The 22,987-nt window shown below is 39.9% G+C and overlaps 1 protein-coding gene across 1 annotated transcript; it reads right to left on the bottom strand.

Moving 5' to 3' along the window:
• Positions 1-250: 250 nt before the first annotated feature.
• LOC130454970 (proto-oncogene FRAT1-like) lies at positions 251-3,589 on the bottom strand. The gene has a single exon (XM_056801638.1). It carries the CDS (start codon positions 2,909-2,911, stop codon positions 1,991-1,993), a length of 921 nt encoding a protein of 306 aa, XP_056657616.1. The 5' UTR covers positions 2,912-3,589; the 3' UTR covers positions 251-1,990.
• Between the last annotated feature and the right edge of the window lie 19,398 nt (positions 3,590-22,987).

Raw genomic sequence — 22,987 nt, forward strand, 5'->3', positions numbered from 1 at the left:
TGACAGGTGCCTAGCTCTAGCAAGACTGAGGCAGAGCTGTAGGACATTATTGTTTTGCTAAATGGGAGGGATTTGATCTTAATTAATTTTGAGCTAGCTCTAGAAGCATTTAGGGGATGAATCTGTCCTATCCCTTTCCAGGAGAATAGAATGCTGAAGAACACAGGCTAACTGCCATCCTAATCCATGCTGGTAAGTGTTTTCATCCCCATGGAAATTTGCTGCTTAGGCTTCCTTTTGCACAAACAAAAACAGAAAACAAAAAACAAGTTTATTTATCATAGATACTTCAGTGAAGATAGAATCCTATAAATCAGGACCACCACAATGTCAGACACTCCGCTGCGAAGTGTATGTGTGTGTATATTTATGTATATGTACATACATACACACAAGTCAATAGCTACATCTGGATGATGCCCAAGCCATTGAAATGTCAACTGATAACAAAAACAAGTGTTTGAGCCATCTTGAGGGAAAATGCTTGCAAGAGGGCCACATTTTTGGAATGTTGGATTCACTCCAAAAAGTGAGGGGTAAAATAGAGGGGACACAAACCCCTTTCATGCAGGGGTGCTGCAGGAGATACCACAAATATTCTCAGAGACAAACATATTCAAATGGGCCCCTTTCCTTTAATGCTGGTTTCCCTACTCATTGCCTCAAAACATAAACAAGGAAGGAAGAATGGCCTAGAAAGGAAACCATAGTGCCCTGCAATATTATGCCATGGCTTTTTGGCTCCCTGGCCAAAAAAGGCAGAGGTAGCAGAAGCCGGACAGTGTCAGCACACACAAGTCTCTCTCCCTCCCGCCTAACTGGTAGCTGCAAGCACAAAGGTGCATGTCCTCAGGAGACTCTAGGAGGAGACACAGAACTACTTACTCCCTTGCCCAGAGAACCACAGCAACATGAGTGGAAAACCAGTATCTTAAAAAGATTGCAAGTGCAGATTTCCAAATGCCACTCCAGAAAGGCTGCCCCCGGAGCCTTGAATCCTTCCTTCCCCTTCTCATTCCCTACTCCAATCTGGGGTGAGTATTCCCCAGTTAGCCTTAAAATCATCAGGCTGTTGCAATGCAAGGGCAGGAGGAGGAGGAGGAGGAGGAGGCTGGCAAGTGATCTACTTTAAGCCACCCCACCCAGGCTTTTCTCCTTTTCTTTTTGCTCACATTTACCGAAGTTACTCTTTTCATAGAATCCTGTTTCTACCAACAACTCGGCAAGAACCAAATCTAGTTTGGAAAATGCTCTCAAGCCAGGTGAAGATGTCTTATTGTTTCCTTTTACCACTCTCACCCCCCCCCCCAACACACACATTTCTCCCTTCCCAATTCCCCTCCACCCCCAATGAGTCAAAGACAACTACCAGTAGTGAAAACAAACTGGGTCAAGTCAAAGCAGGTAACTGGAATAATTCTCCATTCTGAGTTCATCCCTAATGGTGAGCTCAGGAGGATAGAACATGTGCTAAAGGAGCCAAGAAGGAAGGTGTACCTCCTATTAAAAGGCCAGTTAATATTGCACAGAGGGAAAAACAACTCTGCTCCAAAAGCACCCAGAGAGGTGGCCAGTGAAGGAATCCTGCAAAAGGTGTGTGCTGCTGGTCACTTGGCAACCAGGGGAAGTGCTGGGGATGGCTCAGTGCAAGTCAGCACCACTAATGACAAGTTAAAGGGTATTCACGGGTCAGTAGTCTGTCTATAAATAGGATAGTTATCCTAATTAGACCAAGGGGTTCTGATTCTCAGCCCCATGAGGCTTTTGTTTGCCAGGCAATCCCCCCCCCCAACCCCCCACCCCCCCATGTCCACAAGTCTATAGTTTTGTCACCATCAGCGCTTCTCTCCCCTGGAACGTGGAAAAAGAGAGCCCATCTTTTCCCATTGCCTCGGCCCCCTGCTCCCCTCTCAAGTTCATTCCTGTCAGTCTCTGGAGCTTCGGCTTTCCGATCCTCAGTCTCTTCTTGCTCCTGAACCTGCCGGGCTCACTAGCTGCTTGGGACCAGGATGCCGTCTGCAAGTCCGTGAGCTAGCCGCCTCCGGAGGCCCTCCGGGTTAGAGCAGGCCGGTCGTCGAGGGCAGCAGGGAGATAGCGTCCCTTCTGCATCCACCTCCGGCCCAGCTACGGGTAAAGGCGGAGGACGGGCGGCCGCTGGGGGGATCGGGGTCCGAGCCCGCAAATACCTCCTGGATCGTCGGGAATGGATTCGCCGCACCGCCTCTTTGATGAGGTTCCCCGAGAGCACGAGCTGCTGCAGAAGCTGGTGGGGGTCATCCTCTCCGGCCCGGAGTCCCAGTTGTCCTCGGTACTGGTGGTGTTGGTGCTGCTGCTGCAGGCGGCGGGAGGCGGCAGTGCCCCGAAGCCAGGAGCGCCGGCACGGGCCCGGCAGAGACTGCGGGAAGCCCCGCTTGCAGGCGTGCGGGGTAGGGGCGCTGCTCCGGCTCGGGGTCCTCCCCGGGGCGCAGGGACCCGACGACACCCGCAGTAGTTGCGGCGATGGGTGCGAGGTGGCGCCCACGCCGCTCACCCAGGACCCCGCACACTGCAGTGGCCCCGCGGACTGCAGAGGCGCCGGAGCTGGTCCCGGTAGCGGTGGCAGCAGCAGCTGCAGGACCGGGGGCCGTAGTGGCGGAGGCGGCGGGGGCGGGGGAGGCGGCTGCTTGCCCGCCAGGGACTCTTGGGGGGCGGGCCGGTTCCCGTGTGCCGCCGCGTCCAGTTGCAGAGCTTCTCCAATCTGGGCCACCAAGCGGTCCACGTCCCCCGAGCCTCCGACAGTCACCGACCGCGGTAGCACGAGGAAGCTCCCTTCTTCCTCCCCCTCCCCCTCTTCGTCGTCCTCCTCCCCCTCCTCTCCAGCCGCCGCCGCCTCATCGTCGTCGTCGTCCTCCTCCTCCCTCCGGCACGGCATGGCCTCGATCCTCAGCCCAGACCCCGGAGCTTCGCAGCCGCTACTGCTGCCGCCGCAGCCTCTGGGGCTGCTCCTCGCTCGCCGCTGGGCTTCGGCGACAGCCCCCTCCCCCTCCAAGAACTAGGCGCTGCGGTCCCCGAGCGAGCCGGCCGCGTGTGAAATCCCTGAATGCGCTCCAGCGGCCGCCGCAGCTCCAGGAACTGGAGCTCAGCCGGTTTAGTTCGATTTGTAAACAATGGGTGACGCGGGGCGTTCGGGCGCTACCACTGCTGCTGGGCGGGGGGGCAGCGCGGGAATGGGCGAGCTCTGGGGATTCCGGGAGGGCCTGCTGCGGAAGCCGCCTTGGGCGCGGCTGCGGGGCTGTATATCTACTCCAGCCGCCAGGCCCAGGGAGGTACAGACTTCCGGGGCACAAGACATTGGCGCGCGCCTTGCACCTCGTGTTCGCTCCGCTTGGACTCGTCCTGCCCCCTCCCCCTGCCTCCCGTGGGGGTCGTGGGTTTAGGGCTGGGATGTAGAGTCTCTGGGTTTGGGGTTAATGGGTATTATGGGGGGAGGGGGGGAAATGCTGGTTGTTGGGCGGTGGAAAGGGCGAGGCAGGAGGAAAACAGGACCAGCCGACCTGAGAGAAGGAAAGGGACTCAGTGTGGGGTGGAAGAGAAAGAAAGCCAAGAGAGTGTGTGATTAGAACACTTGCTATCCCTTACCTCCTTAGTCCCAGTGCAAACAAGGGGCCGATTTTCCCTTGGGACTGTGAGGACCCGAGGGAATTTCGAGGCAAGCTCTGCCTCTAGGGAATTGTTCTTACCCGACTAGGGTGGTGGGCAGGAACTGGGAAGGGGTTGGGGAGGAAGTTGTGAATCCGTCAGACTTGCTACTGATAGTTTTGTCAGAGACTCCTCGATCTGTGCCTGGTTCAATAAATGTGAGACTATCGTGCAGTCATTGCAGTATGTATGTGGAGGGATAAAAAACATCTAGGAGTAAATAATGATGGTAGAAGTAATGGGGAAAGAGTGAATAGGAGACATGGAAGATTATTTTTCAGTCATAGGTTTAGAGCTGGAAGATATCTCAGGAGGCATCTACTCCAACTCTCTTATTTTGTAGAAGAGTAAATTAAGGCCCAGAGAGAGTGCCTGTCCAAGGTCCTGCAATTAGTGCCAGAGGCAGAATTTGAATCCAGGCCCTCCAATTTCAAATCCAGTAATCTTTTGATGGGATTAAGATTAGAGTTAGGATTTGAATTTAGTATAAGGTTAGAGATAAGATTAGGGTAGGTATGTCATAAACTTGGGGATAAAAGGTCTTTCCTTCCACAGCTACTCAAGAAAGCCTCAAAGAAAAATGCTAATTGGACCCAAGTCCAACAAGAATTCTTGGAAAAGTCAAAGAAAGCAATACCAGTAGTAGATGAAAAATTGGGGAAAGAAATGAGAGTGATGCAAGAAAATTGTGAAAAAAGAAATAAACAGCTTGGTAAGAGGAACAAAAATATACTAAAGAAAATAAAATCTTAAAATAAAACAAAGAAAATATCAACTTAAAAAAACCAAATTGGCTTAACAATAAAAGAGGCAGAAAAATTCACTGACAAAAAGCACTTTAAAAAAAGTAGAATAGACCTAAAGGAAAAGTAAGTACAAAAGCTAATTGAAGAAAATCATTTCTTAGAAATTAGAAGTGGGTATGTGGAAGCTAATGACTCCATGAGACTTCAAGAAACAAAGTTAAAAGAATAAAAAATAGAAGGAAATGTGAAATATCTCATCAGAAAAAAAAACAACGGACTAGGAAAATAGATAGAGAAGAGATAATTTAAGAATTGTTGGACTATAATAGCCACAATCAAAAGAAGAGCCTAGATATCATGTTTCAAGAAATTAAAAGGAAAACTGCTTCACTTACATCCAGAGGGTAAAAGAGAAACTGAAAGAAACCACTGATTACCTCCTGAAAGAGATCCTGAATGAAAACTTCCAGGAATATTATAACCAAATTCAAGAGCTCCTAAGTAGGTCAAAGAGAAAATATTATAAGCAGCTAGAAAAACAATTCAAATATTATGGGAGCCTTAGGATCACACAAGAATTTATCAGCTTCCACATTAAAGGAATATGATATTCCAGAAGGCAAAGGAGCTACAATTACAATCAAGTATAACCTACCCAGCAAAACTGGATAAAAAAATATATCACAGAGGGAAATATACAGAGTTAATAAAAAATAGAGGACTTCTAAACATTCCTGATAAAAACACCAGAGCTGAATAGAAATTTGACTTTCAAACAGGAGACTCAAGAAAAGCATAAAAAATGTAAACATGAAAGAGTAATCATAAGGGACTTAATGAAGACAAACTGTTTAAATTCCTATATGAAAAGATGATGAATGTAACTTAAGAACTTTATTATCATTAAGACAGTGAGTGTGTATAGATAGAGGGCACAGGAATGAGTTGATAATGTTAGGATGATATAAAAAAATTAGGGGTGAGAAAGAGTAATGCACTGGGTGAAGGAGGGAAGGAAGAGGCAGAATAGGGAGAATTTTCTCATATAAAAGATATGCAAAGAAGAACTTTTATAGAAGAGGTTACCAAAAATACTTGAACTTCATTTTCATTGGAATTAGTTCAAAGAGGGTAGAATGTATATACAAATTCCATTTGGCATGGAAATGTTTCCTTCACACAGAAATCTATCATACTCAATAGGGGAAGAGGGTGAGAAATATTGGGGGAGGGGCTGACAAAAGGGAGGATGGTTTAATGGAGGGTATGATCAGAAACAAAACATTTGAAGAGGGACAGAATAAAAAGAAGAATAGATAGAAGAAAAAGAGAGGGAAATACACAGCAATCATAACTGTGAATGTGGATGAGATGAGTTTACCTATAAAATGGAAATGGATAGCAGAATACATTAGAAACCTAAATCCAATAATACACATACAAGAGATACAACTGAAACAGAAAAACACACAGAGTCAAAGGGCTGGAGCAGAATCTAATATTCTTCAGCTGAATAAAAAAAAAGACAGGGGTAGCAATTATGATCTAATTAAAGCAAAAGCAACAATAGACTCAAATAAAGGAGATAATTAGGGAAACTTTTGCTAAAAGGTACTGTAGATAATGAAATAATATAAAAAATGTTTATAGCATGTTTCCCTTAAAAGTCCCATTTTTAAAGTATATAGGGAACTAAGTCAAATTTATAAAAAATGAAAGCCATTCTCCATTTGATAAATCATCCAAGGCTATAAGCAGACAGTTTTCAGAAAAAGAAATCAAAGCTATCTATAGTCATGAAATGTTCTAAATCACTATTGATTAGAGAAAGGCAAATTAAAAAAACTTTGAGGTACCACCTCACATCTATCAGAAATGACAAATGCTGGAAGAGATGAGAAAAAATAGGTACATTAATAAACGGTTGAAGTAATGAACTAATCTAGCCATTCTGGAGAACAATCTGGAAATTATGCCCAAAGGGCTATAAAACTATATATACCCTTTAACCCAGAAATACCATCACCAGGTCTGTATTCCAAAGAGATCAAAGAAAAAGGAAAAGGACTTGTACAAAAGTATTTATAGAATGGTGGCAAAGAATTGGAAATTGAAGGATGCTCATAAAATGGAGAATGGCTGAACAAATTCCAGCCTATGATTGTGATGGAGTACTATTTTGCTGTGGGAAAGGACAAGGGCGTGGCTTCAGAAAAACATGGCAAGATCTGTACGAACTGATGCAAAGTAAAGTGAAAAAAAACTAGTTTATTACTGTGCACAGTACCAATGTTGTAATAATGACCAACTACAAAAGACTTGTCTACTCTGATCAATGCAATGATTCAAGACAATTCCACAGGACCCATGATGACAAAATATTATGGCCTTTCAGATAGAGAACTGATGAATTCCTAGTGCAAATTGAAGTATAATGTTCTCTCTTTTTTTTTGCCTTTTTTTGTGATATGGCTAATATGGAAATATGTTTTGCATGATTTCACATGCATAATTGATATCTTATTATTTGCCTTCTTAGTAGGAGGGGGTGTTTTGGAGGGAGAGAGAATTTGAAATTCAAATTTTAATAAGAAAAGAATAATAAAAAGGAAATAATAGATTAAAAAAAAGAATCACTAACTTTTGCCAAGGCTTAGCTCAGGTGCTATCTTCTATACATGGCTTTTTAAAAAAATGTTTTCTTTCTTGAAATTACTTTTTATATACTTTGTATTTGCATACCCATTTTTACTTTTGTATCCTCTTAGTAAAATTCTGCTTCCTGGAGGGTCGGGACTGTTTCTTTTGGTTTTTTTTTTTTTGCTTATATACTATAGGGACTAGCATAAGATCTTCTGGGATCTGGTAAAGATTCTTTAACTTTTTTGGCAGCTAGATTTCTGATGGAGATTAGCAATTGGGCTGGTGGCATATTTATGCTCCTGAAGGCAAGAACTTTTTAAAAATTTGTTTTTATTTGGATTCTTAGCACCCAGAATGGTGCACTTATCAAATGCTTACGAAGTTCAATCAACCCTCCAAAGAGAGTGAGGAAACCATGGAAATAGATCAAAATCAGGGAGAAGAGCAGTAGGTGAAAGACAGAGCCTTGACTACAAGGAGCAAGTAATAACAGATATATAGAGTCCAAGGATTCAATGAGTTGTCAAGAATCTTCCTGATGAACAGAAAGACCAAGTAGGACTTTAGTATAGAAGAGCTAGTTTCAACCATGTCTCACTAGCTGTGTAACCTTAGGAAAATTATTTTTCCTATCTGAGCCTGTTTCCTTATCTGTAAAATGGAGATAATAACATCTACCCTGCCTACCTTACATTCAGTATTGTTAATAGTATCAAACAAGATGATGTTTGTAAAAGTCTGATCAACTCAGGCAATGTCAACATGGTAGATAAAAAGCTGGCTTTGGAACCAGTAAGACCTTAGTTCAAGTCCTTCTTCTAGGTATACTAGCAGCAGTACTCTAGGAAACTGAATAGTTTTAATCTAAATAAAAATTTTAGAGAAGGTACTGACCTACCTTGATAGAATGTCCTCATCCCTACACTAATGAAATCCTTTTCCCTATCCCCTTTAATTCCAAGAGTCTTTGTTAATATAAATCAACAAAAATTAAGGGTCTGCTTTGGGCCAGTCATTATGCTAGTGTGAAGATTAAATTAAATCTCTCCCTGGATTATGAAGATTACATTAACTCCCCTGACCATTTTAGATTTAATCACCAAAAGTGATGTTTACCCACTTAACCACTGAGTTGTGGAGGTCTGTGACCCACATATGCTATAATGGGTGATGAATCAGAATCAAACTGACTGCCCCCTGGGCTACCCTAAGCACAGCTTCAACTGTAATTGGTAGATGTAAAAGTAGAGGAAAGCACAGTAAGTGATGCAAAAGAAAGTGTCTTTAAAAGGGAGTTACAACTTCCTGGGAGAACTTGGACTTCTGGAGTTCAGAGTTCGAGTTGAAGGCTGGTGAAGAATCTGCTGATTGAACCTGAGACCCTGTACTTGGTGAGACTATTCTTGAAACTCTCCCTTTGGACTGACAAGTGGTGAGTGAAAAGAGCTGACTCCATTCCTGGATTTCCTGAAGAGACTAGCCTCAGGAGAGACCTGTCCTCTTGAGAGAGGCTCCCTGCATCCCCAGGTCCTTAGCTTAAGGCAGAAGCTTCTCTGGCTAAGCTTCATAGGCTAGGTATCTTACCCTATCCTCTCTCTCATTTTCTTATTTAGACTTTTTCTATATTTTGTAAGTAAATTGTTAAATAAATCTCTTTGGAATTTCACAAAATCCCTGGCGACCCTTTTCTTAAATAATCTAGTCCAACCTTTTATATAAATAACCCCCTTTCTCCTCCTTACGCTAGGCACTAGAGGACACAAAGAAAATTAAAAAAAAAATAAAGAAACAACCCTTGCCCTCAAGGAGCTCATATTCAATCAGGGGAGAGAACATGTACTCATATAAACACACAGAAGAAATTCAGACTAAAAACAAATTAGATACAAGATAGTCAAATGGAGAATATTCAAAAGTCTTACTGGAGTTGAGCTAGAGCTCCCAGTAAAAGGAAAGTTTATTAACTTGGACAGTGGAATAATGTCATCTAGTTAATGAATGGTTAATGTGAATTAACCTAAATGGTTAATGCCTAAATGGAGACAAGGAAGTCTGATAGAAAAATGGAGAGTGATGGCAACAGAACTCTTGGGAGGCAGCAATAGGGTTTAATGCAAGTTCAGTGAATTTGGTCTTGTTTTTGTTTTTTCAGCATAAGGGAGACCTAAGCAGGCATGAAGCTATTTCATACCTATCAACAAATATTTATTGATCCTTAGGATTTTGGCCCAGAACCTTGCATTTTGAAGAATGACCCTGTTAGAAGTCCTTCCATTGTTTTGAAATAGCAGAAATAGTGAGCAAGCATTATTAGTTAAAATAAGAAACTACAGAAGGTTAGAGTGAACTTCCCCCCTTCTGTTGTGATCTCTCCAGTAGGGGGTCTGTCTGTCTCTTGGCTTCCTCCTCACTTGAGGCTTCTCCCAAAACTCCACCTTAGCTAAGGGCACCTTTCCAACATAGACTCCAAAGGCAGCACCTTTTAGTTGACTCAATATGCTTAGTGCCCTGTCATTTGGATCAACTGTTGTTCAGTCTTTTTTTTTTTTTGGTAATGTCCGACTTCTTGACCCTAGCTGGTGTTTGGGGTTTTTCTTGGCAAAGATATTAGAGTGACTTGCCATTTCCTTCTCCAGATCATTTTACAGATGAGGAAATTAAGAGATATTCTGGAGGATACAAAAGCATTATCAGAACGACACCAGACTTTAAACTTTCCTAGTTGGGGAAAAATAGCACATTAAAAATGACATAATCTTGTATTCTCCCAGACACCAGATCACTTTCTCTTTTTCTTTTTTTATTCAAAGATATTTTATTTTTCCAATTCCATATAATAATTTTCAATATGTTTTCCGAAATTATAAGATGCAAATTGTCTCCTTCCTGACCCCCCACCCCCAGAGATGGTAAGCAATTTGATCTAGATTATACATGTGTTATCATGCAAAACATACTTCTATTTTGGTCATTGTTGTAAAAGAATATTCATATAGAACCAAAATCACAAATAAAAATGTAAATAATATAATACAAAAGACTGTATGCTTTAACTTGCATAACTCCAATAACTCTTTCTCTGGATGTGGACAGCATTCTTTGTCATGTCTCTTAACATTGTCCGGGATCATTGTATTGCTGAGAGTAGCCAAGCCCATCACCGTTGCTCATTCCACAATATTGCTGTTACTGTGTACAATATTCTCCTGGTTTTGCTTATTTCACCCTGCATTAGTTCATGGAGGTCTTTCCAGCTCTTTCTGAAATAATCCTATTCATCATTTCGTATAGCATCACCATCATGTACCACAATTTGTTCAGCCATTCCCCAGTTGGAGGGCATCCCTTCAATTTCCAATTCTTTCCAACCACAATAAAGCAGGTGTAAATTTTTGCATAAAGAAGTCATCCAGTCCACCCCCATCCTCACCCTTAAAAAAATCTCTTTGGGATGCAGACCTAGTAGTGGTTTTTCTGGTTCAAAAGGTATGCGTTGGTTAATAGCCCTTTGGGCATAATTCCAAATTGCCTTCCAGAATAGTTGGATCAGTTCACCACTCCACCAGCAATGTCTCAATTTTGCCACATCCCCTCCAATATTTATCATTTTCCTTTACTGTCATATTGGTCAATCTGATAGGTGTGAGGTGGTACCTCAGAGTTGTTTTAATTTGCATTTCTCTAATCAAGAGTGATTTAGAACATTTTTTTCTTACGATTAAAGATAGCTTTGATTTCCTAATCAGAAAATGCTTATTCATATACTTTGACCATGTATCAATTGGGGAATGACTTATATTTGTATAAATTTGACTTAATTCTTTATGTATTTGATAAATGAGACTTTTATCAGAGAAATTTGTTATAAATTTTTTCCCCTAGTTTGTTGTTTCTCTTCTAATTTTGGTTGCATTGGTTTTGTTTGTACAAAATCTTTTAATTTAATAGTCAAAATTATTATTTTACATCTTATAATGATCTTTATCTCTTGAAGCATTTTTCTTAAATCCTGACCATACCTATTTCTACCCCTTTATTGATAATGGAAATAATAAAAAATCACATAGGCAGTTCATTCTAAAGTCATGTTATCCAATCTCCACTGGACCCTCACTATTCCACATCTCTGGTTGACTCCCTCACAAAATTATAGAATTTTGAATTTATAAGGGACCTTAGTGGCCATCTAGTCTAGGGAAAGAAATCCCCACTAACAAATTAGTCATCGATCTTTAGCTTGAAGGCCTCTAAAGAAGAGAAATCAATAATTTCTTTTTTTAATTCAAAGATATTTTCCCAATTACATGTAATAATAATTTTTAACATGTGTTCCAAAATTATTAGATTCAAAACATTTCCCTTCCTCACTTCCCTCCCCCCACTCTGAGATGAAAGTAATTTGATTTGGACCATACATGTATTATCATGCAAAACACATTTCCATATTGGTCATTATTGGACAAGTATAGTAGGAGTCTCTTGGTAACCGAGGATAATGATTGTCTTTGTGCGTTTTCATCTATGGTGTATAGATGAGTGTGCACAAAGACATTTGTGCACGAAAAGTCGTTACACCTGAAGACTTCCTCAGCTGCATTGGATGGCTGTGTTGTCCTTTGTGCTCCAACACAAGTATATTAATACAAAACCAAAACCCCCAAATAAAATGGTAAATACATTAAAGTGAAAGATAGCATGCTTTGATCCACATCCAATTGATTCCAATAGTGCTTTCTCTGGAGGTGGAAATCCACCACTTCTTGGGACAACCCAAGACACTACATTTTTGGACAGCTTTAATTGTCAGGAAAATTTTCTTGATGCAAGTCTAAATTTGCTTATTTACCAACTTCCTGTTTCTAATTCTGACTTTTGGGGCTGGAGAAAGACAGTTTTCATATTTTGCCTTCAGTCTTTTCTTCTCTAAGTCAAATATACCTATCTCCTTCAACTGATCCTCATATAACATTGCCGTAAGGCTTTTTTTCATACTAGTTGCCCTCCATTGTACACTCTCTGGTTTATCAATATCTCTCTTAAACTGTAATACTCAGAACTGAACACAGTGCTCCAGATGAGATCTGATAAGAGCAGAGTACAGTGAGATTATCACTTCCCTATTCCTGGAAGCAATGTCTCTTTTGTTGTACCCAAAATTGAATTTTTTTTTTGGCTGGCACAGCTCACTCTTTACTGAAAGTCAATTAATCAACATTTCTTATGCATCTATCATGTGCCTGTCACTGTGCCAAGCCCTGGGGAGCCAGAGATAAAAGGGATGTCCCTGCTTTCAAAGAGCTTACTTACATTTAAAAGGAAGAGACAACAGATACACAGATCGTCTTGGGAAGGGCTTTACTAGAAACTGAGAGGAACAGGAAATGTTTCATGTAGACATGGTGGTACTTAAGCTGAGTCTTAAAACCTGAGATTCCAGGAGATGGAAATGATCAGGGGCTGTAATCCAAGGAAAAAGCACAGAGATCAGAGATGGAGTATCCTGAGTGTAGAACAGAATAGTTGGATCTTTCAAGAATAGAAAGTAGGAAAGATGCTCTTGGAATAAAGAAGGGTAGGATAAGGGAAAGCAAGAAAATGGCAACCAGGAAAAGGCTGGATGGGATGATTTTAAGGAATAGGCTGACTGTTTTAGGAGAATCTGGTGGGTAAATTAGAAATAAGGTTTGAAGTTGCAGGATACAAAATAAACCCACATAAATCATCCGCATTTCTACACATTTCCAAGAAACCCAGCAGCAAGAGTTAGAAAGAGAAACTCCATTTAAAATCATTCTAGACAATATAAAATACCTGGAAACCTATTTGCCAAGACAAATACAGGAATTATATGAATGTAATTACTTTTCACACCAATAAAATTAGACTTAAAGAAATGGAAAAACATTAATTGTTCATGGGTAGGCTGAGCTAATATAATAAAAATGGCAATCCTGCCTAAATTAATTTACTTATTCAGTGCCATACCAATCAAACTACCAAAAAACTATTTTGTAGAACTAGAAAAAATAATAACAAAATTCATCCAGAAGAACAAAAGATCAAGAATACCAACAGAAATAATGAAAAAAAAAGTGAAGGAGGTGCCCTAGAAGTGCTAGATATTAAACTATTATGAAGCAGTAATCATCAAAAAATCCAGCATTGACTAATAAATAGAAGGATGGACCAATGGAATAGAATAGGGTTAAATGACCTCAGCAACCTAATGTTAGATAAACCCAAATATCCAAGTTTTTAGGATAAGAATTTGTTATTTGACAAAAACTGCTGGGAAAATTGGAAAACAGTATAGTAAAAATTAGGTTTAGGCCAATATTTCACACCCTTTACTAAGATAATGGTCAAAATGATTTAAACATGAGGAATGATATTTTAAACAAATTAGGGGAACACAGAATAACCTGTCAAATCTATGGGGAAGGGAAGAATTTATGACCAAACAAGAGATCAAAAACATTATAAGATATAAAATGAATAATCTTGATTATATTAAATTAAAAAGGTTTTGTACCAACAAAACCAATGCAACCAAGATTAGAAGGGAAACAATAAACTGGGGAAAATTTTTATAACAAATTTCTCTGACAAAGGTTTCATTTCTCAAATATATAAAAAACTAAGAATTGCTAGTTGGCTACAGGAGGGGGGTAGATGGGAAGAGGGGAAGGAAAGAACATGATTCATGTAACCATGGAAAAATCTTCTAAATTAATTAATTAAATAAATGAACTTAAATTCTTAAAAAAAAAACCCAAGTCAAATTTATAAGAATAAAAGTCATTCTCCAATTGATAAATGGTCAAATATATGAATAAGCAGTTTTCAGATGAAGAACTCAAAGCTATCAATAATCATATGGGAAAATGTTCTGAATCCCTCTTGATTAGAGAAATGGAAATTAAAACAACTCTAAGGTACCACTTCATACCTATCAGATTGGCCAATATGACAGTAAAAGAAAATGGTAAATATTGGAGATGTGACAAAATTAGGGCACGAATGCATTGCTGGTGGATCCAATCATTATGGAGGGCAATTCAGAATTTATGCCCAAAGGGCTATGATCCAGTAATACCACTACTAGGTCTATATCCCAAAGAGATTTTTTAAAAGGGTGGGGGAAGACTTGTTTGTACAAAAATATTCATAGCTGCTCTTTTTGTGGTGGCAAAGAATTGGAAACTAAAGGGATATTCTTCAATTGGGAAACGGCTAAACAAATTGTGGTATCTGATGGTGTTGGAATACTATTGTGCTATAAGAAATGATGAACAGGGTGATTTCAGAAAGAGCTGGAAAGACATATGTGAACTGATGCACAGTGAAATAAACAGAATCCGAATAACACTGTACATAGCAGCACCAAAATTGTGGAATGGTGAAATGTGATAGACGTAGCTACTCTCACCTATACAGCAATCCAGGACAATTCTAAGGGACTTATGACAAAGAATGCTATTCACCTCCACAGAAAGAATTGTTGGAGTAGGAATGCAGATACAGCATATAATTTTTCACTTGTTTATTTGGGCTTATATTTTGGGATTTTGGTTTCATAAGATTATTCACTTGCAAAAATGAATAATATGGAAATATGTTTTGTGTGATAATATATGTATAACCCAAAGATTGAATTGCTTGCTAGCTCTGAGACAGGGGAGGGAAGAATGAAGGAAGATAATTTGGATCATATAATTCAGAAAACTTATATGGAAATGTTATCAAAATAAAAAATAATATAAAATAAATAAGGTAGACTAAGTAGCATCTTTCAGAAGGTAGATTTCCTGCAACTTTTTAAATGGTCAATAGGGCTTTGTGGCCCCCAAATGTCTTTTTCTAGTCTCAGCTAGTCATTCAAACAAAATTACATGGTACAGAAGAACAGCATACTTTTCTGAATATTTTCTGGTCAGAAATGGCAGCAATAATAATAGCTAACATTTATATAGTGCTTATTTTGTGCTGAGTTTTACAAGTATTTTCTTATTTGATCCCCATAACAACCTTCAGGGAGGGAGATACTATTATTATCCCCATTTTACAGTTGAGGAAACTGAGGCAAATAGAGATTTTTTTTTTATTGACTTGTCCAAGGTCATACAGTTAGAAAGTGTGTGAGGCTGTATTTGACTTAGACCTTCCTGACTCCAGATCCTGGCATCTCCTATGCTTCCTAGCTGCTGAAATAACATGAGAATTAGAATATTCCACCGTTTTGAGAACACTGAATTTTCTTTCTGCAGACAGATTCTCTCAGGATCCATTTCTGGGGTTTAAAGGGTTTTATAGAAGAATCAGATTAGCCAGTGGATGCTGAAAGTAACAGGACTTTTTTAGTGAGTATATTTAAGGAAACTATGAGGCTTACCTGGGGTCACAGAAGGCTAAAAAGTATGGAGGAGGACAGAAAGGCATTAGGGGAGCATCCACACCTCTAGGACCCTCCTGGGGCCAAAAATGGGCACTTGCTGAGCCGGGTGGGAAATGGCAGAGAAGAGCGCCATGTTCAAGGAGGTCAGCTGATCGCGTCTGGGCAGAATGGTTTTCCGGTGTGAGAGGCCACTCTGAGGACTTGGCATGGCTTCATAGCAAGCTCTCCCTGGGACTTCTGAGACCATGTTCCCTCCCATGTGCAGGAGGGTAGGTCTGAGTCAGAGCAGTTTGCTTGGGCTACTCTTAAACTGGTCTGATGTATTTTCTACCACTGAAGGGCACAGGAAAGGGCCCATCCTGTAGGGAATTGGAAGTTTCTTGCTGGAACCAGAGTTCCAGGTATAAAAGATTCCATTTATGGGGGATTTAAACTAGGGGGTAGGGTAGGAAGGTATCAGAAGGTCCCTGGCAGGAAAAGAAGGGCGTGAGCTTCTTGGGCCTGAGGGTCCTGAGATTTTTCTGGACAACAACAGATTATTAAATGAACCAACAAGGGCTGTTCAGATTTAGTCCCATATACAGGACTTTTTATGAACTTATTTTTTTAACGAGTTTTTTTTTTTTAAACAAGAATTAGGCAATTAGGATCAAGTGATTTGCCCAGGGCCAACAGCAAGAAAGCATCTGAGGTCATATTTGAACCCAGGTCCTTCCAACTCTGGACCTGGTCCTCTATCCACTCTTCCCCTAGTGAATTGAATTTGAAATTTAGCTCATTAAAATCTCAAGGGGATAAAGAAAGTGATGATTGTAGTACAAGTAGGAATATGAAGAATAAAAGACAACTCAATGAAGTCTCTCTTGTATAACAAGACTCAGAGAGATCTAGGAACTAGGTCGTTAAAATACAAAATGTTCTAATGTTTTGGCATTGTCTATCCATTTGGTCTCCATTTACTGCTAAGTTAAGGCTCATGGTGCATTGCATTTTGGGAAGGATCATCCATCCATAACACTTTATCCTGCTCAATCCCAGGCTAGGGAGAGAGAGGTTCTTCACCACCATCTACAGGGATGGTGGAAGTTACCTCGTTTAGTTTCATCTGTCTCCTAAGTAAAGATTCTTTTGTACCAGTTTTACTAACGAGGCTAATGGTGGATGTTGAAATAAATTCAATCTCTTTAGTAGAAAAGTGACCTCTACATATATCGAATCTGGGAACTTGGGGACGGTGATGACTTCTCAGCTTCACTCACAGTACAGGGAATACTCTTGAAATACATCCTATGGTTTTTTTGCTTCTTTGCCTCTGGTCACCTGGTTCCTAAGCTTTGAATTATCTATCCCCTTTGGCCCAGACTCTTCCAGTTGCAAATCTATTGAGTTTTAAGGCCCAACTCAAATACTGCATCATCACAGAACCGTCCTTTCTTTCCTTCTTCCTCTGAGATCTTGGATCATTTTGCCTTCTATTGCTCTCATGCTTTTAGATTTTGTTCCCTATAACCCACACCTGGAGCTATATATTGGCCCTGACCCAGGTTCAACCTTAAAGGCTTCTTTAATAATTAATAATATCCTTGGCTTGTGCTCTCACCTGGAATCTCTAAGAAAATCAGAACCTGGCTTATTTCTATCTCTCCTTTAAAGGCAAATTCATTTTCTCTTCTGAAACAAATACACATCTGATAAACATTTAATGATAGACTATTTTATTTAGAACAGCAGAGAACTGAGAAGGAGCTGGTATCCCAGCTCCTTTAGGATGAGAATAGAGCAGAGACATTCTCATGCTCCTCTCCAGTTGGGAATCAATCTCCTTTGGGGAGGAGCGGGCAAGATTCAGAGAGAGTGATCCATGCTTACTCAATACACATTATATGCAGACATATGCATCTTATATGAGCAGTGTGAATAAAAACTGGAATAAAAACATACATATCACACTTACAAATTGGAGCTAACACAAAGCTAGAATGGATGAGTGGATGACAGAATTGGTATTAAAAAAATCTCAAAAACCTAGAACATTGGTCTGAATCTAGTAAGATAAAATTGAAGAGGCATAAAGTCTCAATATTTAAATTTGAAAATTAAATTTCACAAGCACAAGATGGGAAAAGCATGCCTAGATGGCTGTTCGTCTGTAAAAGGTCTAGAGGTTTCAGAGATCGTAATCAATATTAGTCAACGGTGTGATATGACATCAGGAAGACTATTTGCACTTTTAAGATGCATTAAGTGAAGCACAGCATCCAGAATTAGGGGAGTAAGTTCTACTTCTAAGTTGGCTTGCGTATTACATCTAGAATACTGTGTTCAGTACTGGCACCACATTTCAGAAAGGGAAATTATCATCCAGGAGAGGGCAACCAGAACAAGAATGGCTCTAAAAAGCATGCCCATATAAGAATACATCAATGGCCCTAGAAGAATCTTTGGGGGGAGGTGACAGGTGAATTTGGTCATTTGAAGAGCTTTCATGTGGAAGAGGGATTAGACTTGTTTTATTTATCCCCAGAGGGCAGAACTAGAAGCAATGAGTGAAAATTATGGAGATGTCAATTTTTGACTCAAGGTAAGGAGGAACTTTCTGTCATTCGAGCCATCTCAGAATGGAATGGGCCACTTCAGGGTACAGTGGGTACCCCTACACTAAAGGTCTTTGAGCAAAGACCAGATATTCAAGTAGGAATTGGATTAGGTGTCCTCAGACTCTGTGATCCTGTGATTCTGAGCCTCAGGTTCAAAGTTTAGTATTTTTAGCATTTACTAGCCAGATGACCTTGGGCAAATGCCCTCTTTGAAGTTAGCTCAGTTTACTTTTTTCTTCCCTTTCTTGATTGTTTGGGTCAAAATAGATTCTTTTTATTTTAACTTGAATGTCCTGCTCCTTGATATGAAAAACCTCAAGTTCATGTTTCATGAAGATCAATGGAAAACACTGGACATGTTTAGCCCAGATAAGAGAAGATTTCGCTCTTTTGAGCTGTCTTCAAGTTGTCATATGGAAATGGGAATTGACTTATTCTGTTTGGCTTCTGAAGATAGAACTAGAGTAATAGATAAAGCTACAAAGAGATACATTTAAGATGGGGGTATATGCCCAGGAGAAACTTACTGAAAAGTGCAGTTGTTCAGTCATTTTTCAGTCATGTCCAATTCTTTGTGATCCCATTTGGTGTTTTCTTGGCAAAGATACTGGAGTCTTTTGCCATTTCCTTCTCATTTCACTGATGAGGAAACTGAGGCGGACAGGATGAAGTGACTTGCTCACGGTTACACAGCTAGCAGTTCTCTGATGTCAGATTAAACTCAGGTCATTCTGAGTCTAGATCAGACACTATCCCCTGAGCATCTGGCTGCCTCTACTACATACTGACAAGTAGAATTATCTAAATCTAGAAAAAGCTGACTTGAGAGATAGTGAATTCCCCTTCACCAAAAAGGGGACAACTATTTTTGTATATGGTAGAAAGGATTCTTATTCAATTCTCTGAAGTTAATGAATTAACCTCTCTGAGACTCAGGTTTATCATCTGTAAAATAGGGTTAATAATACCCATGTTACCTACTCAGATGGTTGCTGAAAGGAAATAGTTTCTCACAGTGCTATAGAAATGTGATTATAATTGCAATGGTTTTATGTTTGTTCATCTTAAGCTGATGGACTACAGAGTTAGAAGGGATCTTAGAGATCACCTAGTCTAACCCCATTATAATTATACAGATAAGGAAACTGAAGACAAGAGGTGAAATGTCCTGCCCAAGATTACACCCATGGTAAAGAGCAAAACTGAGATTTGAACCCTTGACTCCAAATCCAATGCCTTTTCCAATTTGCTTCACTGTACTCCCCAAATAGATTGTAAACTTCTTCAAAGCGAGTGTTAGGTCCTCATTACCCTTCTTCTCAGCACCTGAGAGAATTCTTAGATGGATGGGGCATTTTTTTACCCCATGTTTGTTGAGATAATTCCCTTGAAAAGAAGACCAAAGATACCAAATCAGCTAGCTGAGGTAGAATCAGTAACAAGTCACAGTAGGCAAGAATGAAAGAAAACTGTTAGAAGTTCATTTCTCCCAGAGAAGGTGAGCAATATTAGCTGGTAGTGAGTCAGTGGTGAGTGGTAGCTTACTAGGTCCCCCTAGTGATGGAGGGCCTCTAGGGTAAATGGATTAAAGGACTTCAATTTATATAATAGACTTTTCTGAAACTATGAGGGCAAAGTAAGATTTCTGAGAATATCCAATTCTGCCATTACAGTCAAGGAAACTGGGGAATGCCAGCTTTCAACATGTCATTGGAGGGCATCAACAACCCTAGCAGTGAGTACAACGTGGATTCCAATCCTGGAAGAGGAAGCAGGGGAAAGACTCATCTCTAATGATGATAGTCATAGTTTACAGTTCTCTAAGGTTTTATGGGTATAGAGTACTTTTTTTATTATGCGATCACAAAAGTAATGCTTCGTCTGATCTTCACAGCAATTACAGAAGACAGAGAAGGTAATTGTTATTACCTCCATTTTATAGATGAGGAAACTGAGGGAAAATATCTTTGTCTGTGGTCATGCCATCTAGTTGGAACAAGTGGCAGAAAAGATCTAGAATTCAGGTCTCCCAACATCTTTCCAATATGCCAGGTTGCTTCTCTTTTGTGGGGTATTTTGTGGTCTCCTATAAGGAAGGATTAGGAGCCAGTTGACTGTAGTCCAGTGTCTGTCACTAGTGGCATAATCTGTAACAGGTCACTAAATATTTCTGTTCATCCATTTCCTTGTCCCCTGGGACCAGAGGCTAATAAGTGTTCTTCCTGCTGCAGAACATTTTTATGGGGGAACATGAAATAATAGGTATGTGAAGATAGCACTTTATGTTTCCCCACAAAAAAACATGTTAGAGGGGCAGCTGGGTGGCTTAATGGATAGAGTATCAGGCATGGAGACCTGAAGTCCTAGGTTCAAGTCTGAAACCAGATTTGAACTCAAATTCCAAACCTGGTACTCCATGAGCTAGCTGCCCCTTGATCCATGGTGGTGAACCTATGGCACATGTACTAGAGAGGGCACTCAGAGCCCTCTCTATGGGCACACCTGCCTTCACTCCAGCACAGAGTTTGCAAGAGTTTGTACTAGAAAGCCAGAGGGACACAGGGCTGGGCTTCTCCCCTCTTTGTCTCCATGTGTACCTGAGGATATCACCCATATCTCTAAAAGGTTTGCCATTACTGCCCTAGATCTTGCTTACTTTAACTTCTGTCCTGGGTCTGCTTCACATCAAGAAAAAAGTGAAGGTGTTGAAAACAGGTGGATTCCTGGGACTGAATAGTTTCCGCAAAGTCAAATCCCCATGGTGATGACACCTCTTTGGTTTCTAAGACTGAGGATGTTGATGACACTCTACAGGTAAAGGGGTTGACCAAGGGAATTTCCCAAATCTCTTTGCTGACAGGAAGTAAGGGTTTGGTACATCTAATGGGCATTTCCTCGTTAAGAGTGTAAGCATTTCCACTGGGGCCTTGCTAAGAGAAAAGGAGCTAAATTCTGATTGGGCTTCAGGGAATGGAGCTACCCCCGGGATAATTTTGTTTGGTTAGGATTTGGGGGGAATACAAATTTGTTTTAATCCTTATTTTATTCCAATAACAAATTTACATAAGTTTTCCAAAGTTACATGTTTTATGTTGTCTCCCTCCCCTCTTCCTTCCTCTCTCCCAGAGTTGATAAGCAATTTCCCTGGGTTATACATGTATTATCACTCAAAACACATTTCTATGCTATTTATTTTTATAAGAGAATAATCTTATAAAACCTGAACCCAAATCATATACCGAATACTTTTAAAGCTTTTGGGGCATAATTCCAAATTGCCCTCCAGAATGATTGTATCAATCCACAAGTCTGTCAGTAATGCACTAGTGTTCCAATTTTGCCACATCTCCTCTAGCATTTATTATTTGCCTTTACTGTCATATTGGCCAATTTGTGAGGTATAAGGTGGTATGTCATGGTTGTTTTAATTTACATTCCTCTAGTCAAGAGGGATTTAGAACATTTTTTCGTGTAATTATTGATAGCTTTGATTTCTTCTTCTGAAAACTGCCTATTTATATCCTTTGACCATTTATCAATTGGGGAATGACTTGGTTTCTTATAAATTTGACTTAGTTGTTTATATATTTGAGAAATGAGACCTTTATCAGAGAAACTGGTTATAAAACTTTTTTCCCCAGTTTGTTGCTTCCCTTCTAATCTTGGTTGCAGCGATTTTGTTTATACAACACCTTTTTAATTTAATATAATCAAAATTATTCATTTTACATATTACACACATCTCTATCTCTTATTTGGTCATAAATGCTTCCCTTCTCCATAGATCTGACAGGTAAACTATTCTACATTTGCCCAATTTACTTATAATGTCACTCTTTATGTTTAAATAATAAAATCATTTTGACTGTACCTTGGTATAGGGTATGAGATATTGATCTAAACCTAATTTTTACTATACTGTTTTCCAATTTTCCCAATTTTTTTTTTTGCAAATAAATTCTTTTCCTAAAAACTTGGATCTTTGGGTTTATCAAACACTAGATTGCTGAGGTCATGTACCCCTAGTCTGTTCTACTGATCCACCCTTCTATCTCTTAGCTGGTACCAGATTGTTTTGATGATCACTGCTTTATAGCACAGTTTAAAATCTGGTACCACCATCCTTCACATTTTTTTTCATTATTTCCTTTGTTATTTTTGATCTTTTGTTCTTATAAATGAATTTTGTTATTCTTTTTTTTTTTTAGTTCTATAAAATAGTTTTTTTGGTAGTTTGATAGGTATGATACTGAGTAAATAACCTAATTTAGGTAGGGTTGTCATTTTTATTAATTAGCTCAAATGCAAATTCTTTTTGGAGAAGCTACCCCCTTTCCACTGGCTTGATAAATCTGTTTGGTCCTTCCCTTCTCTATTTCTCTATTCAGAGGACTGTCTTGAGTGCAGCTGCATGGACACTGGTTCTAGGGCTCCAAGAAGCCTGTGCACAATCTCCCTCTTCCTGGAATGGTTATTGACTGCCTGGGGCTGAAGCACAAGAGGGACATGTGCTGCTTAGTTAATGTTTCCTGAGCATGTCAAAGGATGGAGCAACAAAAGAGGGTTTTTTTCAAGCCCACAGGATGGCATCAGCCAGTGGTAGAGGAAGAGTTCGACAGGAAGAGAAGCAGACAGTTCAGATGAGGACAAAGGCAGGCATGGCAGTTTAGTTTGCTCTTATATTAAATTTAATATCCATCAACCTCCCCGTCTCAATAAACTGTGTAATGGAAGTCTGTAGTTCCATATGCAAGCCTCTTTTGTTCTTTGATGATGAGAATGGTCATGTCTGTCAAGTTCATAGTAAAAGCAAATTTTAAAAAGAGTCCTTGGGAAGATTCATAATAACAAGAACAATAACAATAGCTGGTGTTTATAGAAAGTTTCAAGGTCTGCAAAGTGCTTTACAAATATTATCTCTTTATCTT

Source organism: Monodelphis domestica, chromosome 1 (assembly GCF_027887165.1).
Source record: "Monodelphis domestica isolate mMonDom1 chromosome 1, mMonDom1.pri, whole genome shotgun sequence".
Lineage (NCBI taxonomy): Eukaryota > Metazoa > Chordata > Mammalia > Didelphimorphia > Didelphidae > Monodelphis > Monodelphis domestica.